Below are 21,211 nucleotides of genomic sequence, written 5' to 3'. Positions count from 1 at the left end.
GGGGAAGCAGCAGTGATCAAGTTTTCAGGAATAATTTATATATAGTCCATGCTTCCCTGAGGCAAGAGAATTAACTAGATGATCTGCTGAGGTCCCGACTCCCTGAAACCATAGTCTCCACGGCTGGAAGATGAAAATGACCACTACAGTGTGATGACTGTCTGCTCCCCTGGGAGTGTGGTAGGTCAACTACAGTGCTATCCCATCAATGCTGCATTCAGCTCTTCTCAGCTTTAAGCTCTCATGGTTATTTTCAAGGTATATATTCTTTCTGTTATGCAAGGGACATAAAGAGTAACAAGAAGGGCTTCTACAGGTATGTCAGCCAGAAAAGGGGGCTTGGACTAGGTGATCTTTAAAGGTCCTTTTCAACCCAAACTGTTCTGATTCTGTGCCTCAAGCAGCAAGATATAATTTTTGCCTCACATCTCCATTTCAGATTAACAGCAGGACCCACACAAATTCTCTGCCACTCCAGCAGATGCTGCTCCCCACCTGGTGGGAGCTGAGATGCTACCTGAGGAGAGAAGGCAGCCTGTTGGGGCACATGGGACAGTCTGTGAGAGCCCCAACAGGCTGCCCCAGATCCTCCCATGTTGGCTTCACTGGGGGCTCTGCATCACCAATTAAGGGCAGCAAATGGTTGGGAGCATCTATCAACAGTGATGTCAGTTAATTACCACCCCGAGGATTCGGGAATGACTTGGTGCACTGTGAGTTAATGACTTCCAGGCATGATACTTGGCAGTGCTACCATTAATATTTTGCAAGGAGACTTCAGTGTCTCTTCACGCAGCCAGCCAACAAGAGTGCTGTGGATCTGCTCTTTGCTTGCCTGTTGCACAAGACATTGGTGAAACTCTCTCTACCTATTTGTTGACTTTTCCTCCCCTTCGTTCTCCCTCTACCAGCAAACACAGATGTCACTGTGTCTGAAGGAGACTTCACCCGTTAGCAAACAACACCCAGAAAAAGGCCACATCCTTTTCCAAATTACAATTCAGCCTTCTAAAGATGGATGTCAACAAGACATTGATGAATTCAGACACAGCTTTGAGATTTTTCAGAGGGATTGAGGATTTCCATTGTCAGACATGGCTATTGTCCTACGAAAATGACTACCAGCTGAAAGAGTGAGAAAACATTTTAAAGAACGGCTCAACAGTATTAAGAAAAGCTGGATACCCTGGCACCCCAGGGGAAAAGCTGCTAAGAAAGTTAGTGAGATGGGCTGGGACAACATTTGAGTGTCACAATAATTTCATTGCATAATCTTTGTCCTGCTTACCCCCAGCTCTCACCAAAGACAATGGAAGGGTGGGGTTTGCAGTTCCTTGCAGGAGACAATCAGATTCTTGCATCATCAAGTCCTTTTTATTTTTTTCTACAAGGTTATAAAAGACAGAAATGCATTCTTGACTGCAAACTAACATTCAAAGTCTCATGAGAATAGATACCGCTCCCTTGGCCATAAAACCTTGGAAAGGGCTCAGGATGACCATGATGAATCTCATGGAGAAGCAAGCCCAAATAAACACAGTTTGAATGAATAGAGAATGCAGTCATCCCATCCACAGATGAGCTTGGTTAGTCCTTGTTTCTGCAGCCCCTCTATGGTACCCTGTTACTGCTCAGACTGTGTCAGTCACAGCTCCCACACTGGGCCTTCCAGCCCCTTACCATTTTACAGATGGACTTGGCCTCCTCGGAGAACTTATGGGAGTACACCTCTTCTGTCTCCAGCACTCTTCTGTCCACTTCTTCCCTCTTCACTTTCTCTTTCCTTCCACGGAATGGTGATTGCCCAGCAATCATTTCATAAATGAGACAGCCTAGCCCCCAGTAGTCAGGGCTCAGTGTGTATCTCTGGTTGTTCAACACCTCTGGAGCTGTGGAGGAGAGTGAGATGCCTTGTGGAAATGCTTGGTGTCTACACAGGCAAAACACTCAAATGCCCAGAAGTTTCATTTTGGTGACTCAATACACATGCACAGAGAATGGTGGGTAAGATACAAAAATACCTCCTGATTTCAGTTGATGGCATTACAGGAAATGCAGCATGCTACATGCCATGGTGTTCTCTCTACATGCTACATGCCTTGTGCATGCTGTCTTCTGACTTCTCTACCAACTCAGTCCAATTAAAAAAAAAAAAAAGCACAGAAAGAAGTTGGATCTAAATATTAAGCAGAGACCTAATCTTAAGAGCTCCTCCAGATTTCTCCATTTAGGGAAGAAATTAAATGCAACACATCCTGTAAACAGCCGTGACATTTCTTCAAAAGCAAATTCTGTCTCTTTGGTCACTTTATAGCTTTTCTTTTTCCCCTTTAAAGAAACCCCAATCCATTAATTTTGTGTTGCAACCCCACACAATGCTTTTGGGAAGATAGTCACTGTCTTGCAGGCACCCTCACCTCCATGCATGGGTACAAACACACATCCGCACGTGCTCACAAGCACAGAGCCTTAGTGTGCACGCAAACTTACACTGAGATAACAAAATTTAGACATGACAACTGATTTGCTTGCTTTCATTAAAGTCTCCATATGGTGTAACAGTGGCTCACATCAGCCAGTTTCTATTCAGTCAAATAAGCATAAGCAATTTTTACTCCAAGAAATATGCCCACCCAGAGAATGCATGAAAATAATTACATTGAATTTTGAAAACAGATCTAGCTAAATAAGGGAGTGATTTTTTTTTTTAAACCCATGTACAAATCTCTACTTGTCTTTTATGCAGCCTCCCCTGCACAGAGAGGAAAACTCAAGATGACCCTGGTCAAGATGACCAAAGGTGCAGATTTACCCATTTTATCATAACCATACAAATACATTCTAACTCTTACACAAAGCAGCAACTAGAAAGAAACCTTTATTTTGGCACATAACCCTCCTAAGATAAATCTACACTAAAATCACTAGAATCCCAGTTGTCTCCCCTTTCAACTTTCTTTGCTGATTTAAGGTTAGATAGACCAGCCACACTGAGAGCTGTAGAGGTCCATCCTTTCACCCTCTTCTGATTTCCACTATCAGGATTTCTGTGGGAGTTGCTGCATGGAACTGGCCACAACTGAATGTGAATGTTTTTTACTCTTTTTCTTAAGCTTACTTGGCAGAAATATCTCTAAAACTCAAGTAATCTCACCAAATTTTTTAAAAGATGAGCTGTGGAAGACTTACCCATATACCCTACTGTTCCTACTCTTCCACGGATTGATTCACCCTCGGGGATTTTAACAGCTAGACCCAAATCAGATATTCTAATATGGCCTGGAAGGTAAAAAGAAACAAAACAACACAAAGCAGATATAAAACCTGACCCAAATTAGTCCAAAACCCACAACTGTGGTCATTGCTAAAATACTCCTGCAATTTACTGCTCGGGCATTTTAAGAAAAGAGTGTTCTGAATGACTGAATTGGAGCCGTTTCATTGATATGGAAAAGAGGAATCATTAAGGGCACTACAACGCAGTGAAATAAATGTTAACAGTGAGGCTGTGGACTGGAGTGGATTGTATTAGGTATTTTAAAACCAATGAAAAAAGGCAGAGAGAAGCATGCTGTGGGGAAGTATCTTGAACTGATCACAGAGGATGGATGGGCTGACACAATTCCGTAACTCTGTGATGGCTGAAGAGGCTACATCTGGTCTGCAAGGCAGCACAAGATTTGATTATTGCTGCCTTCAGCAATGAATGGGTACCTGGGTTTGCATAAAACCCGACTTGGCTCAGCAGAGGATGAAAGTACTTTCAAAACCGGAGAGGGAAGCACAGATTTAGAAATCAGAACTCCCTTTGTGTTGCATCAGCCTTAAAACAAGGATGGAAAAACAACAACGAAAGGCAGAGAGCCCCAGCAACGCCGAGCTCTCGAGAACAGCCCCTGCTGAGGGCACGGCTGCTTCCTTCCATCTGTGCACCGAGCTCCAGCAGCTCTCCCACCCCAAGACAGGAATATTAGTGTATGCTGAGCCTCTTAATCACTTCAGAGCATTTTTTGTCTTTGTGCAATATATATTCTAAAACTAACTTAATCTACTTTCCTGTGAAAGCATCTCTGTAAACCTCCGAGACTTACCATAATCATCCAGCAGGATATTTTCTGGCTTCAGATCTCTGAAAATGAAAGATAGCAGTTATGGGTATGAAGCTGGTTTTGATAACACAACCCTACAACTGTGTGAGTGCATTTATTACTCGTAATAAACCAGTTGAGTCTCAACTCAAACAGCAAGGAACTCTTGAAACCAATACAACCTTTTACAACTCACTTCACAGATAGACTGAAGCCATATGTCTTTTTCTAAACAATTTTACAATTTTTCACTAAGCCAAGCTTTTAGTTCCTAATCTACCCTATAATGGACTCATCCATCTAGTCCTGTAAGCCCTGTAAACGAACCCCTATAGTCCTGTCTGTTGCTAGATCTCTGTAGCATTTTTTGTTATAAAATCTTACCTAAAAAAAAAAAGATTTTAGGTTTTAAAATACTTTATTTACATGTGAAAATGGAAATAACGACCTGTTGGGCTCAAATTTTCTATGTCTGGCATCTGACTCAGACCAAGTATGTGAATGTGTGCCCATGCAATCGCATACATGTGCAATAATTTTGTTAAGTTTGGGAAATGTGGGGGAGAGGGGGGAATGTTGGGCCCAGATTAAGATTCTTCTTGCAAACATTTGTGAAACTCTAGTGCTTGTGTGGTTTGGAGCAATGCCATGAAAATTGGCAAGGTGGTCAATCTGATGTCAAGGATGTGCCTTTTACTGTTCCTGAAAAAAAAAAAAGAAAAAGTCCCAAATCTGGGAGAGGTATAAACTTCTGAAGCAAATAATCTCAATTTTCATATATTTAGCAGAGCCTTGGCAGATCCTTCTTCTGAAAGGTTTGTCTGCACAAAACCTGCTCCACCAGCTGCTGCTTTGAGGTGCTGCCCAGGCCAGCCACGCTGTCCCCTCCTTGACCAAGGCTGTTTTCCAAACCTTTCCAAAGCCCAGCAGCACAACTTTGCAGCTGCTGCTATTCTTGGGCTGCTGTTGAGGTGGGAGCCTGAAGGGCTCCTTCCCATCCTGCTAGTGCAGAGTGGGAATGAAGCCAGCTTGGGAGACAGGAACAGAGGTGTCAGAGGGGATATAGGGACGTGCTGGGCAGGGAGTGTCCCAGAAGGGCCATGCCCCAGGACTGGGCTGTGCTGGCTCAGGAGCCTGAATGAGGCACCAGTGGCTGGGTGAGGCAGGGAAAACAGGATTGCTTCAGTTCACCACATGATGCCCTGGCTTTTATCTTAAGACAGTGTTCAGCCTGGTGCAAATCCAAGCAGTGCTTGGTCTCTTCTTTTTGTAAGGCCTCCTTGCATCTGTGAACCAGCTTGGTGATGTTACTTCCCAGCAAGAGGAACTGCTGTGCACAGAGCAAAGAGAGGGCGTGGACAACAGAAACTCTTTCACCAGGGAACAGGGCAGAGCACAGAGCCTGGGCAGGAGCCCACGCCACCTCTCAAGCTGTACCATTCCAGCATCATGAATTTTCCTGTGAATGGAGAGGGGTATTTTATAGTTTTAACAATGCCAAGATTGGAACTTTGAAACTTGTCCTGTTTATATTTATTACTTCAAGCAAGAACACAGAGCACTGTGAGTAATCGCCTCTTCTTGCTTGCTTCAGACCTTCCTGACCTCCGAGACAAACCTCACTCAGTGCCCAGTGGTACCAAGCCTACTTTTCAAATAAACAATGCAGAAATATGTGAAGGGCAGCTGAATGCTGAGGAGAAGCTGTGATTTTGTTTAACATACCACTGTGGGCTTTCCCTGCCTATCAGCAGAAGGTTTCCAATGCTGGACCAGCATGGTCACAGGCATCTCCTATTTATTTTTATAAATAAATTTTAAAAATAAAAATATATTCCAAATCCTGTAAGAACTATTTCCTTGAAGAACTCCTTGAAGCCTTCCTCAGTTACTTCATCATCAGTAACTCAGCAGTTATTAGTCCCACCTAAAACTGTAACTGGGGGCCAATAACAAGAATCTAGCGTGCAATTTGGGAAATGTTGTCTTTGAATGAGGAAAAGTCCATGAGGACTCTGAGAACACCAGTTCAGTCCTTACAGTCTTCTGCAATTTAAGGCAATTAGAGGAAGCCTTCCTCCCCTCCTAGACATAAGCTGTCGTTCCTGTTTTCAGATTTCTGGTTCCTCAGGATCAAGGCTGGCTTCCTGTGCAAGGCCAGCACTTCCAAGGGTTCATGACTGAAATGTCCAGGAGGAATAAAACTGCCTGGTGGACATAAGGCTACTTCCCAAAGGCCCAGCTTCCTATTTGTAAAGCAGCCTTGCCCAAACATACTGAAACATAAACTGCTGGCACTGTGCCCATGCTCAAAAGGCAATTGTTTGGCTGTGCAGGACAGCCTAAACAACTCAATTAATCACTGTGGACAAGGCTTTACCATGTATTTGCGCAATGCCTGGGACAATGTGGACTTGATGCTGACTGGAGCTTCCAGGCATGGCTATAGAATAAATTTAAAAACATTACATATATAAAAATATACAAATAACCAAATATAAACAAAAAAATGTTACATTATATACATATATATATACACATTTATATGTATTTCATATCTATAAAATATGAAACAAACATATAAATACATATTATAAATAATAGAATAGAAATATATATATATATATACACATATAAATAATTTGAGGAGAACCAGCAGCTTTTTACACTTGCTTTCCATGAACAACCAACCCGTTGACCTTTACTAACATGATGCCGTTGAGAAATGTAACAGGAGTGCCATGTTTGACAAGGGAATTCTGAATGAGATAAATCTGACTCTGAGCCTGGTTGTTCTCCCGGGTCACGTCTGCAGCGTGCGTCAGCAGCGGCCCAGGAGATGGGGATACATTTTCCAACGCTGTGATTTACTCAGGAGCATTTTGTTTATAGAAAATGAAATTAAGTCTGAGGAATAAGTGTTTTGTGATGAATTATTCGCCTTGAGAAAGCGGTAGCATTTAGCTGCTATATTTTATTGACCTATATAGCACTTCTCACGGGTCCCACAACACGCTGTGCTATTACAAATGAGGGGTCTCTGCAGATGCTCCTGAAATACTGCTAGAAAATGTCACCTACAAGGATCTAGTATCATTCATCACCAAAATGAATGTGCCATCTGAGGTGTAAAGTAGCAGCTCTTTTAAGAGTAGCATGAAAACTACTGCTTAAGGAAGTAGGTGCCATTTCTCTCAGAGCCACACACTAGTTTAGGTGGCCAGATCTGATTTGTTCTGTTAGAAAATGGCATTAGCATGGCATTTTACCAGCCATGTTACGAATGTACCAGTCTTTTATTTTCTTTCAATAAAATGTGATTGTGAAACACTGTATTACCTCCTAAAACGTTTTTAAATGTGGTAGGCAGTTTTTTAAAGGAAAAGGAAGCCAGACACTTCACTCATGATTTGATTTTTCAATTGACATTAAACACTTAGTACCATTTTGCTCCTTGGGGAAAGAAAAAACCTCTTCCTTGGGCGAGCACCAGCTAAATCAGCATGTTATCTGTCTGCCCTCTGTGTGCCAGCTAGCAAGATCTAAGGCAACCAAGTGGCAGTTTGTTAGAGATCTCCTCCAAGGAACAACAATATTGCAATTTCTATGCATGCAAGCATACGCATCATACATATTACACACAGGCACACCAAATGATTTAAAGCATGGCTTGGCTTTTAAAAATAGCATCTTATTGTCTATTAATCATTGTCCTTGGAAGTTCTTTCATCAATTCACAGGCCCTCTTCGGCTGTGAATGCCAGCAACGATGATTTCACAAGCTGGGATGATGAAGACAAACATTAACTGTTGTTTACAACTACAGTGGCTGTTGATTAAAGAAAAAAAATCCTCGAGGAGTCACAAGAACTCTGTCTGCAATCTGCCTGCTTATCCAGCCTGCCCTGGAAAAGTGCTTGTATAGAGCTGTAAGCCAAACTGGAATCTGAGAACTTGGGATCTGCCCTCCTGGAAGTGGCAGCGGCGGCGCCAGGCAGTGCTGTGCCCGCTGGCTGCACCCATGGATGGTGGGATGCTGCCAGCAGGATGCCTCTGTTGTGTGGCTGGGAATGGGCCCCCTTCCATGGCTGGCATGCCAGGATCACCATGATCCCATCTAGCTAATCACACTAGTATAAATCCATGCCCTGTGTCTCAGACACCCTCTTGGGATTGCACTCCCTCTGCAACAGAAGTTGTGCCGCATCTGACGTGCTACAGCCCCTCATGCAATATAATCTAACTAATTAAAATAGAGGCTTGGATGGAATGATGTCCATTTCATCCCAACTAGGAACTAGATTCCTTAATGAAATCCCTTTAAAGGAACTTCCATCACTTTCTTATGTTGCCCAGTGCATGCTGAGGAAGGGTTTGGGGAGCTTTGCACTTGTTCTGTACCATTTAGACAGGATGTATTTAAGGAAGCAACTGCTTCCTTCCATGATTACTGTATCATGCTGTATTTATACAGGGCTCTGCGAAATTTCAGCCAAAGCACTCAGGCATCTCAGATGTACAGCACCACAGTGAGAAGGGAGGATGGAGACAATTCTTTCCTACCCAGAAAAGACATCCTAAGACTCCAGAGAGTGCTTACCTGTACACAGTATTTTCTCTGTGTAGGTCTTCCAAGCCACAAAGAATCTCTGCTGCATAAAACAAAGCTCTTTCCTCCTCGAAGCCTGGGTTTCCCATGTTGTAGATATGAAACTTCAGGTCACCTCCATTCATTATGGTCAGAACTAAACACAGTGCGTCCTTTGTTTCATAGGCATAGGCTAAATTGACCTAGAAGAACATTTGTAGCACAGTTGTGACATTTCAGATGGCTGCTAAGAAGGAAGTGCTAGCTTTGCATTAAAGATTTTCTCTAGAAAATGAAAAAATTACATTGACTGAATTTGGTCAATGGGCTTCCTTACAATGGCAAACATGCATTAAAAAAGTACAGAAAAATCAGACGTTAGGATTTTACAGATTCATTTGTGGAATCCAGCCTATTTATCACCAGAAGCCCTCAAGGCTCAGATGGCTTCAGAGACTGGACAAACATACTAAAACCAGGCATATTTTCCCATATATGAGAAATCTTAGTAATCAAGGGAATCTACACCTCCTGCTGCACCATTTTGCATCTCAGTGAGTTCCCTGGAAGGCTCAGATATCCCAGCCTGGGGTGATCAAATGGACCACCACAGAGACATGAAGGTCATCACCATCCCTGAGAGGCTCTGGTGGGTGCCCAAGGAAAAATCAGGCTGGCCAAAATCTACTCATCACTTTTAAATATGTTCTATCCTCTTGGCTTCTGCCAGAGGTAAGTAAACATCTTGCATCTGTTGTATACACAGAAATAAGTATAAAGAATATGACACATGCTGAGATAACACCTCTCTCTTTTTATTATTTTTTTTAATCTAAGGCAAGTTTTAAAGGAGGCACAAGAGCTGGTGTGACTCAGGAGAGCCCTGCATCAGGGAGACCAGCTCCACTTCACTGCTTAGATGCTTCTACAAGCCAGTCTCATCTGATCTCTTTGGGTTGAATCTCCTTCAGTCTCCTCCAAGCACCTCTCTCCCAGACCCTGGGAATTCAGGTAATCACACTGGATAAGAATAGCTCAGCCTGGTGCAGCTGTGATGCAAGCCAAGGCTGCAAAACACATCGTGTTCCCATGGCAGGCACAGGCCCCTTGACTGCTGCATTTCTCATGGACCAGAGACTAAAATGAAACTCGGCAAAGGTACATGGAGCAGGGCTAAGGTGCACAGCAAAGGCATTCAGCTTCCAGCACCTTTCCAGGAGCAGGAGATGGAGGAGACACTGGATTCAAACCAGAACAGCGCTCAGCAGGCGAGCAGGGAGCCGAGTGCCACGGAGCTCAATACTCACTACAAACTGACTATTGACTTTTTCTAAAATCTGCTTCTCATTGAGTGCCATGGATTCGCCTTTCCTCTTCTTTATCCTCTTCTTCTCTAATCTCTTGCAGGCGTACATCTTCCCCGTGGCTCGCACTTGGCAGGCGCAGACCTGCGAATTGAGCAGAACAATTGCCGGGTAATTCGAAGCAAACGCTGTGTCTGGGCTGCACTTTACTCCTCACCATCTCCTCTGATTTAGTCCTTTTAAGGCGAGAGACGGCGGCTTAGCGAGCCAGGCCTGGGGGGGGCAGCTGGGGGACTGACTACTGTTTCCAAACCTGCTGTGGAATATTGGTTTAATTATTTCACTTTCCTCCGCCTGCTTCCTCTCCCACCTCCCTTTGTCTGGGCAGATTGTAATCTCTCAGTCTGCACCTCCTCTGCCTCTGCTGCCACCTCCAGACACCAGGAAAATACACATAAGGGTGTGACCCTAATTCCACTGTGAATGCAACAGATGAACACAAAGTAACTCTCAAAAGTGTCCTTTTGAGATTACAGTGTCATGAGGGGTTAAGTAGAACTGTCAGCAATTAATGAAACATCACAGGCTCCTGTATCTGCAGCGCCTAAAAAGTAAGAAACACTCTGAACAGAAAGTTTCAGAATTACTCACCTCCCCAAAGCCGCCTTTCCCCAGTACCCTGTACTGCCGAAATGTGTTTTTCGTTACTGGTTGCCTGGAGGAAAATAAAATAAATAAATAACCCCCCCCCCACCACCACACTATGTTTAATTCACTCTCTGTGATTTATTTATTTCAGAGCATACTTTTGAAAAGCAAAATAGATAAATATTTCATAATCCCATTATTTCAAGGTAATCGTATTATATAATATAATATATAATGATGTAATTACATTACTTCAATACTATGTATGGCTTGAACTTTTCAATTCCAACATATTAAGCTGTAATAAAATACAACACATTAGTGAGTCATCAGTATAATTTCTACTAGCATGTTACGACCAAGGAGGGTTCTGAATCTCCATTATACAGCCTTGGCCTCTGTTAAGCAAAGAGGAAGCTTGAGATCTTCCAGTAAGATATTAATACCCATGACATATATAGGATGGGCTAACACATTGCTTTGCTTGGCCTGCAAGATGAGAAAAAGCGATCCGAAATTCAATCCACCAGAAAATACTTCTGGCGTCTTAAACAAAACATGGAACTTATAGGAGTCAAAGGCAGAAACAATGCTGGGAGCAGCAGAGGTGGATTTATGTGTCATTTGCAGGCTGGGAGAGCGGGAAGACAAGGTCCAAGCCAGTCCATTCCCTCTGGGCTACTTGCTTCCTGGGGGAACATCACGGGCAAGAAGGCCGTGATGGCAAGAGCCAAATTAAGGTTAAATAAGTCTGTCCCTGAGGACAGAGTGCTCCACAAAAATCACTTGACATGATCCCTATACAATCTCCCAGGCTTCCCACAAAATCTGCTCTTCCAGAATGGCTCCAACTCTAGAGCCAGCTTTTACTTTGCTACTGTAAAAGTTTTATAACATGACAGAAGAAGAATTCTAGGTTCAGCGAGATCCCATTTTGTATCCACCACTCCATCACCAAGGTTTTACAAGGATCCTAGCAGTGGATACGAATATTCCTGTCATCCTTGTTCCCCTCTGGCAGGCAGCCAGCCGGCAGAGGGAGCACAGTAACATGGCTGTTCCCACCACAGGGATGATGAGGTTGATGACAATGAGGAATAAATGCCAAAATGAATCCTTTCATTAATGCCCATTATTGTTTTCCTAAGTGGGGGAAGAAGAGTATGCAGAAAGTCAAAACTAGAAGAGGAGAAGATGTTATTTTCAGTTTTCCATGAGGCTGCTGCAAATGCTTTTGGGGTTAAAAGCAACAATTAGTCGTGATAACTACATGTTCAGCAATGTCCCTGGAATAAATGGACTGTGTCACTGCTCGTCTGGAGCCAGCAGGCTGTCAGGAGGTGTTGATCACTCCATGCTACTAACATCCCTTTGCTAATCCTAAAAACAATTCTCCCAGCTTCTTAAACCAGGCATATCCAATAGCTTGTCACACATGTTGGGGGAATGGAAAAAAAAAATCCTCAAAGCGTTTCAGAAAATTCCTTATCCCGAATGTGAAAATAGATAGGAAATAGCCTGGCTAGGGATGAATCACCCAATGTTTTTTTAATTGAAATGGAAGAGTAAATGCTGGGCTCAGGAAAGATGGCATGTGGAGCATGTCTTGGCAAGAAATGGCTCTTCCCTCTGCCCACCCCTCTTGAGCAGCAGCTTTGTAGCTTTCCAGGGAGAGGAACTGGCAGCTCCTTTGATCTGGAGGCATCCTGCTGACACTCACCGCTCATGGATCCGGCCCTAACTCATCCGCCGTAATTAATTCCATTCGTGGAAAATGGGGCTTCTCTCAGCTCAAGGTCACTGTCACCCAGCAGTGACCGTCTGCTACAGCACTCCCTGACAAGGGAAATGCACAAGCCCCTTTCCTTGCAAATTAATACACACTAAGGCTGCCTGCTTATTGAATGTGCTCAGGAATGTCCAGCCAATAAATACAGTGAGAGGACCTATCCGCCACATTTTTCTCTGTTTAGAGTGATTTAATAACAGTGACAACTGGTCCAGACAAAATGTCACCACGTTCAGAGGGTAGCTAAACAGAAAGACAGATGAAGTTGCTGAATGCACATTAATCATACCTAATATGTTTAATGTACCTAAGACCATTAAATGGTCGAACACTGGAGCTGTAGAAGCAAACATTATCTCAACTGTCAGAATTCGAGCATATTCTACAGACTTTTCATGGAAAGTAAAAATAAACCTTTTTATTTATTTTTATTTAAAAAAAAATCTTGTGACACTTACCTTTCCAACCACTTCCACTGGAGAAACCTGTCGAAGTACATGCTGTTTAGGTACTCTTGGAATGGCTCCCCACTGAGGTGGTCAAGGACAGATCTATCTCAGATGAAAAGGATATATAAGCATTTTATAATCCTGAACTTGGAGCAAAAGAGAAACAAAACAAGAGGAGAAAAATCCAGATATCTTGTATGGTAGGATTATGTTACTTTTACTTTATTTTGTACTTTATTTTACTCACTGTTTCAATCTAGAAACAAAGTGATGTGCTTGATGCATTTCATAACAGGAGGCCTCATACAAGCTGAATACTGGTGATGCTTGCTGAAAATTCATAGGGCAACTCCCACTGGCTTTAATGGACTTTTACAGAGGCTGTTAGCCACCAGACACCGAATGTCTTTGCTTCTATGTGTAAACTGAAACAACACCCTCAGGAACTGAGCTCCCAAACTTTGAGGGACATTTACATCTGGATAGAAAATTTCTGGCTGAAGCCCATTTCTGTCAAAGAGGGACGATCAGAGGCACCATTTTGAGTAAAAAGATCCATTTCAATTCCTGCTGTAGAGAAGCATTAGTACTTGTGACTAAAGTCAAAGGGGATCTCCTAACAGCTATGTGCTTCATAGGAAAAAACAGAGGAAAGAAAAGTCTGAACAGGAATGTGGATTTGCTTCTGGATTGAGAAAAGAATTTTGGGGCTCATGCAGTGGATGTACTGTTTTGCATAATGGAAGGAATAAAGGAATAAAAAGGTCAGTCTGCAAATGTGAGAACAAAGTCTGTTGCTCGTGACAGGCAGCAAAGAGTCAGAGAGCATCAGGCACCCCGTCAGAAAGGCCAGAGGTTTGGAACTAAGAAAACATGGGCTGAGCTGGGTGTTGCCTAAAATGAAGGTGGTTGTGTTGTTTAACAACTGCTGGTGTTGGTTCCTGCCTTGCTTACTGGGGCTCCTGCATCCACCTCTACTGGCAGCCCTGGCAGGACAGAAGCTGGGTTTGGATGAAAAATGCTCAAAGAAATGAGCATCTCTGTCTGGGTGTATACAGACACATCTGTGTCAGTGTCTAAGGGCACACAGACACATTTCCAGATCTTGCTGGAAGGAGGAAATCCTCTCTGAACAACTACTCTTGTTTGGGAATGGATAGTCTATGCCTTACCCTGGGGCAGTTCTCTGAGCAAACAAGTCACCATGAGTAATGTGTCTCCTCAGTTTAGTTCCTCCCTGTTCATGAGCTGGTATTTTTGGAATTTCTCAGCTGTTGCAATATTTTATTTTTTTTTTAATTCTTGCACCATCAATTTGGAGAAGGCAGGTGCACATGTTCAGTATGCACAAGTCAAATTGTTGCTATCTTCATTAGCTTTGACTGGACATAGATCATAACAGTTTCCCCTCATGGATTAAAGATTACAAAATAAAATAAAAAGTAAGTCTTAATCTGCCTTAACAAATGTCCAAATTCAACATCAGAATTCTAGGTGAACTTGGAGGAGGGCAGGAGCAGACAGTCAAAATATTAAGTGTAGAAGCAGAAGTTGTTATACACACTCTTTTTTTGCAGACTGATTTTTATCTGTGGAGATGTGAATGAAACTCATCCCATCCCTGCTCCTACAGGACAGCAGGGCTCATATTTGTATGTATGCCTCCCTTTTCTGGTCTGACTGTGAGACCTTCCAAAATTAACATCATTCACTACCAGTAAATACCAACAGCAAGTTTTTAAAACTTCCTTTTGACCTCATTTTAGTCCGTGTGAAATGATCAGCATATTTATTAACAAGGTCCCAAACCTGGCTCATTCCTGTGCTTCAGCTGGGATGAAGGAAGGAGCCTGCATTAAGTGGTGTCCAATGCTCGCCCCTTTCCATTCAGTTAATTAAAAGCTGCACGTATTTTAAAAGAACAATAGCTGCCTTTCAGCAGTTGTTTGCTTTTTAGCTCCCCTCTTTGGCAACAACAAAGTGCATTTTAGAGGGAACTGTCAGCTTTCAAACCGATTGGAGAACTGGAAACAGGCACCGGGGGCTTTGTGTTGAGCACAGCTCTGCCTTTGTCGCTGGGACTGGCACCCACAAGTGGTGCGAGCTACAGAGCATCTCTACAGGACACCAGGCCAATGCAAGGAGACTGCCTGTGCTATAAGGGAAGGCCAGAAATAACCCACAGCTCCTACCAACGCAGAGAATAACTGAAACCAGAAAAGGTCAATGAAATGAGTCAAAACAATGAATGACAGCGGAGCAAATTTTACAAATCCCCATTACATCACCCAGGGAAAACAAACCGTGCTCAGCCAGAAACCACATGGGCCCGCGTGTGATGATCCCTCCTTTTCATATTTTTATTGGTTTATGATCTACTGGCGTGGACGCGCTCGGGGCAGGGTTTGCAAATGCAGATTGCATACCTGGAGCTTTAGCACATAATGGCACAAATCGCTGCAGAAACTGATAAGCCTTTTCCCAGACAAAGGGTGAAATAATGCACGTTCGTTTGAACGCCACAGACAGACAGAAAGCATTAAAGAAGCCCTGTTCTCCTGGTGAAGATTTTCTGGAAAAGCCATGCGGAGCAAGTTTGCACATTCCTCTGTCTAAATGGACTGTATAGCCACTTAATTTTTATTCACTTTGAAACAGAGATGTTTTCTTTGGATACATTATCTTTGTAGCTCTTTTCACACAGCATGAAACCCACGGCTGGTTTACTTGGCTAGAACACTCTGTCAAATACCTGAAACAGTAAGTGCCTGTGTGTAGTGTATATAATGGCATGGAAATATTTATTATATTTTGTTCAGATGAAATGACTTCACCGCTTGTCAGCTCTGCCTCTAGGATTGTGAGCAGGAGCCAAAGATACCTGCCTCAGGTTCAGACTGAAATGTCTCTGTCTGACACATTCCTTACAAGCTGCTGGCTGCAACCCTGTGATGTTCGGGTGTCGTGTTATACTTACTTTGTACAGGGAGAGAACAGCTCTTTGCAGGGGCTGTTTTCGAGCTTCTCCTCTGTCTGTTGGATAAGTTCTCGACTGACTTCGGGCACATAGGCTGGAGACTGGGGAGAAAAGAGAGGGGCACATTAACTCTGTGACGAGGTGCAGATTCTCCCCTCTTAACATGTGAGAGGCACATTCATTATTTATGTCCCGAGCTGCTGCCATTCAATTCCAGCGGTTGTGTAAAAGCAAAGGAGCTTTACGTCAAAGAGCAGTAAAATAGGATACCGTGGCAACTCGCTCCACATTCCACTCTATCCTCACATTGCTTTTCTGCCTTCTCCTGTACCTTCACCTCCTTGCCCAGCCTCATGAATATGCAGGACCCACTCCTTGCCAATTCTTTGAACTGCTCCCTTGCATCCCATGAAAAATGTGCTGGCCTGAACTGTGTACAGGCCATTCTATTAAACAAAAGAGAATTTGCCCAGTGTTTTCACTTCATGGGTGATTCATTGTGCAGTCTGAAAAATCCATCTTTCTTTTTTTTTTTTTTTTTTTTTTTTTTTGTTAACCAGCAAAGCAAAACAAGAGCGAAGCATTGGTACTTACTGATACAGATCTACATCTAACATAATACAAAACATAAAAAGATGTTCACAAAAGTATCTGGACACCTTAGTTCATCCTTAGAATGACAAAAATAATTCAGCAGCTTCAAAATAATAATTTCAAAAAGGAACTTTGCCAAGCAAGCATATAAACTCTTTTCATCCTCTCCTCCCTTTGGAGAGAATGTATATTCAGCCCTTCAAAAAGCCCTTACCAAAGAGAGGTCTCTTGCAATATGCCTTGATGGTTAACCAGTTTAGGACTTTTGGGACTAATTACCTAAAAAGACAGTTTTTTAGGCAGTCACATTTTTACACATCGCCTGTATACTGTAATTATATTACAAAGTGTATATTTGTGTGTGTGTGCACCTATTTACAGGCATTTCTCCCAAGTACATGAAAGTCCCTTTATATAACCAATTGGATTTGGGTATTTTCAATAAACCCAGCCATAGATGATAAAATCCTCTTTCCTTGCAGAAGCTTTAATGCTCAGTAACGTCCCCCATCCATGCCCACAACCACCAGATGTGCTGAGTGGGTGGGTCACAGAGCATCATCCCTCATTCCTGGCCAGATGTTCTCATTAACTCACCCCTAGTTAGAGATGTCTTGGCAAGCACTGAAATGCATTGCAGGCAGAGTTCAAAAACACTGGGAATGAGGACAGAGGAAGGGGCAGAGGTGGAGCCAGAGAAAATCTCCAGCATGTTGAAAGCTGAATTAAGTCTTTTATCTTTTCCTTCCCACTGCTGAAATGTGAATATGATCCTGGTTGTGACACGAAAAAGTAAGTTTGTTCCACTTCAATGTTTTTAAATAGGAACATGGTTTACAGAACTGTCTGTGCATGCTGTGTTAGGCACTCTCACTGCTCAGCCTTGACAGACAATCTGCAGAAGGTGCTACGGATACCTCTGACCTTGCTGAAATGTTTCCTCATTTCCTCAATATATTCCCCTATTTCCTCGTCAAAATATATCTAGGGGACACCCACTTTTAATCACAGGCAGAGTAGATTACTAATAATTAAGAATTCTTGTCTCATGGTTTCTTGAGAGGTAGGTAAGCCCCTCATGTTATCATCTAAAAGATAGAGAGACTGAGACAAAGCCAGATTTTCTCAGCCTGCTTGATCACTGAGGTAAATATACATGCCCACAATGAAATTAAGTCCCCATTTTAGTTCAAGAAAGTAAATAGAGGCAAGAGGGGAGCAATGAAAGAACTAGGAAAAAACCCCAAAAGTCCTATTTTCCAGTCCTACAGCACTGAAACTACTGGGGGAAAAGACAGGGAAACAGATTAAAACAAAGGCTTTAAAGGAATATTCAGATATGAACAAAAGCCTAATGATTAGCAGTATTTCAGTTGATTTTGGCTAGAAACCAGATGAATGAATACCTGTACAATTTATGTACTCAGTGGATACACATTTGCACACAAATGCTCACTGGTAGCCCAGAGCTGGTACGTGGCTGTATGAATCCACTGGTCTGAGCCCCAGTCCAAGATGATCATCTCTCTGACTTACAGGGTACAGAAACATCCATGAACTCCACAGTCTTGGTACTGCTGTGGACCAGGAGTGTCTTCTGATGTGAATGGAGCAGCACTTCTGCAAAATCCATACCAGGGCCTCTAACTGAAGTTACTATTGATTACATCTGGAACTTGTTGTACATTTAGAGGCCAAAACTAGAATCCAAAAGCTAAGTACTAAACTGCATAATTAGTCATTTAGACTAGTGACCTGATTCTTACTCATGCCAGGCAACTCCCATTTCCCACTGGAAATTAATTTCCCAGTGGAAGGTAAGCTGCCTTGAGGTTAGTGTTGAGGATCATGCCTATGACACACTACTAGAGTGCTAGTTCCATCAAACTTTGTCTGAGATCAAAGGACATTTAAAAAAAAATTATAAGCATCAGCTAACTCTTATTCATAAAGAGGAAATTAAATTCTTGTAGTGAAAGGGGGGTAGAATGAGCAAAATAAATGGTAAGACAATGCGGGAAGTATTTAAAAATGACACAGACTGTGATTCCTCTTTCCAAGTTTGTGGGAGAGACAGTCACCACTTGGGTTTTCAAAACCACTCATTGCTGACCTCTGAGTCTTTAGTTCCTCTGAACAAACTGGGAGCAAGGTAACAATATCAAGGTAGGCAAAGACATGAACACACTGAAATCCTGTGCATGGACTGAAGCCTTACAGAGCAGTGCAAACACTTCCCTAGACCACTCCATTTTCCATTACAAGAAAAAGAGCTGGTTTTTTTTTTCCACAGGCTGATAATTTCCAAAGCTTCTGTAGGCCCAGCAAAGCATTTCGTGTTGTTCTACAGCCCCTCACAGAGCTCAGGGCACCATGTGCCTGGGAGAAACAAACCCAACCCTTTCCAACTCTGCCTACAGTTCTAGGGAGCCTTTGTATGATCCTTCCTGAGATTTTCCTTGAGACTTCACAGTTCCCACTGCTCCCATTAAATAGCCACGGCTGCCATTTTCTGTGTGTGAATACAGGGCATACCCACAGCCTTCAGAAGTTCAAACAAAGCCAGAAACAATTACAAACCAAAACCCAACCCACCAACCTACTTTTGCTCCCCTGGAGAACAATTAGGTAGCACAGGTTATGCGTGCAAGGAAGCATTTGGATCCCAAGAGTGAAAGCTTCCAAAGGTAACACTTTGGCCATTTACAGATGAAAAAGTTGCTTCTTCCCTGGAGGGGTGCAGAAGATTTCTGCAGCCACAATGAAATGGTTATTAACACCATTCTCCTGCTGCATTATGGGCAATGGCTGTAAAAGCAAATTTGGCTTTTACAAGGGAACAGAGACACCTTTTCCAACATATTAAATGTCCTGTGGCAGCTAGGAGAGCCATACACCATGATTAAGACCATTACATCTGAGCTTGTGACAAAGAATATTCTGCTAACTCTTCAGAAACACCTGCAGAAACCAGTTACACCTTCTTGCATTCAAAACAAAACTCTGGGGAGTTATAACAAGTATAGTCCCATATTTCCCCTAATGGCTATTCTGTTTCCTGAAGGCAAAGAAAGTCATTGTTGATCTCGTGTACGATAATGTAAATCAGAAATTATGCCAGGCAAATCAACTGATTAACACTAGGGTAAAGCTGATGGAACTGAAACCAGATTCATGGTAACACAAGATGTGCTTAAATTGATCCTACGACAAAATTTTCTCTCATCACATTATCCTTTTTGACCAGACATTTTAATAATAGTCCAAAAGTCCACACTACTTTTACCAGGTTTTAACCAAAATCTCCTACCTCCCATACCTTCTCCTTTATGGCCAGAAACTGAAAACCTTTGTACAAATATTTTGCTGGCAAAGAAATATCTCAGTTTTATGATACTCTCCCATTTAATTTTTAAGAAAAGAATGCCACTAGGAATAGTGTTAGTGGTTATTTGAGAAACAAGAAATGGATATTCAGTTACTTCTGAGTGCCATTAGCCCACCCTGAGAAAAATCTCCACTTCTAAATTTTATTTTTTCTGTATTTATAAGACAAAAGAGTTCCTCTCAGCTGCTCTTCCCTTTCTGTAAATGGCATGAGAACAGCTGATATGTCTCACACATGCTCAGGGTTAGTTGTGTTCATGCCTACAAAAAGTCTGGATGCCAGCAGAGTCCTGTCCAGCAGCAGTGCCTGGTGCTGCCCATGTCCTGGCACCCCAGTGAAGTACTGAAAAGTAGAAAAAAAAAAAAAAAATCTGATTCAGATCAGACGAAAGCTTCCAGGCTGTGTGACTCCCCATTATCTGTTACTTTGAATGTCATGCTCCATAGCTACACTTCAAAACGTGGCCTCTCCTTTTCTGACAGCTCTGTAACTTTTGCTACAGGCTATTTCACTCAGACCTCCAAGACCCAGCCCTTGCTGAGTTCACTGAACAGGACAGCCAGCAAATAAACCTTCTCCTAAAGTCACCTCTGTGTGTTTGCCATGGGACTCACAACATCTCTCAGACAGTGCTTCCCCTGTGACTGTGTGGGGGACATCCGACCTTCTGCTGATCTATCAGCAAATCAAATTCTTTATCAAACAAGCTGAAGTGCTGGCAGTACCAGGGGAGGCATTCAGAAGACCTTCTCTTTTACTTTTTAATGAAAATCTGTTATTTGTTCTACCTTTTCTCATGAGAGAACTTCCAAATGTTTACAGTGCATGACCTCAGTCAAGGTGTGGTGCACTACAGGTGTTGCCTCCAAGCCTGTGGAGGTGAAAGCAGGCAGCCAGCAAGCAGAGATTGGCACTTTCAAGGAGCAGAAGCATTCTTCTGGCAGCCCAGAAGCTGGGGTTCACAATTCTGGAATGGGGGTGAGGTGAGAAGCAGGTGTCCCCAGGTATTCCTCAGAACTGCACAGAGCCCAGAGCAGATGCACGCACAACACGAACCTGCACGGGCCGAGCTGGTTCATTGTGTTTAACGCTGCTGTTTCCACAGGAAAAGTGCCCAAGTGACCAAGTGGACTGAGAGGGATGTGTTGAGACTCCAGCTAAAGACATATCCAGCTGGGGTCACCACCATTTGAGAAACCTATAGAGCACCAAGTGCCTGGAGAGTTAAGAAACATGCCTAGGAAAAAGAGCCCAGAGGAAAGCACCGAGGAACTAGATCCATTTAGTCTGGAAAAGCAAGGGTGAAACTTGATAAAGGTCTTATAATATAGAAATGTTTTTAATAAAGAGGGCAGGGATCAATTATTCTGCTCTGCACTGGGGGAA

General features: G+C 42.9%; 1 protein-coding gene across 2 annotated transcripts in view; it reads right to left on the bottom strand.

The window, feature by feature from the left end:
- The window catches only part of GRK5 (G protein-coupled receptor kinase 5), a 155,208-nt gene that overhangs the window by 17,085 nt on the left and 116,912 nt on the right, over positions 1-21,211 (bottom strand). Inside the window, exons 5-12 of one of the 2 annotated variants that reach the window (XM_042019448.1) lie at positions 15,844-15,944; positions 12,876-12,968; positions 10,632-10,695; positions 9,984-10,124; positions 8,689-8,879; positions 4,092-4,129; positions 3,190-3,279; positions 1,681-1,889 (exon numbers count right to left, since the gene is read on the bottom strand). In XM_042019448.1, the coding sequence (XP_041875382.1) occupies positions 1,681-1,889; positions 3,190-3,279; positions 4,092-4,129; positions 8,689-8,879; positions 9,984-10,124; positions 10,632-10,695; positions 12,876-12,968; positions 15,844-15,944 (927 nt within the window). Of the gene's footprint in view, positions 1-1,680; positions 1,890-3,189; positions 3,280-4,091; positions 4,130-8,688; positions 8,880-9,983; positions 10,125-10,631; positions 10,696-12,875; positions 12,973-15,843; positions 15,945-21,211 lie in introns of both variants that reach the window. The other variant, XM_042019449.1, reaches the window with a different exon arrangement.

This window comes from Corvus kubaryi, unplaced genomic scaffold (genome assembly GCF_017639235.1).
Source record: "Corvus kubaryi isolate FWS band 111438036 unplaced genomic scaffold, C.kubaryi_AGA036_p1.0 138, whole genome shotgun sequence".
Taxonomy (NCBI): domain Eukaryota; kingdom Metazoa; phylum Chordata; class Aves; order Passeriformes; family Corvidae; genus Corvus; species Corvus kubaryi.
Note: the sequence above shows the minus strand (reverse complement) of the source record. Positions and strands in the feature narration are given on the sequence as shown.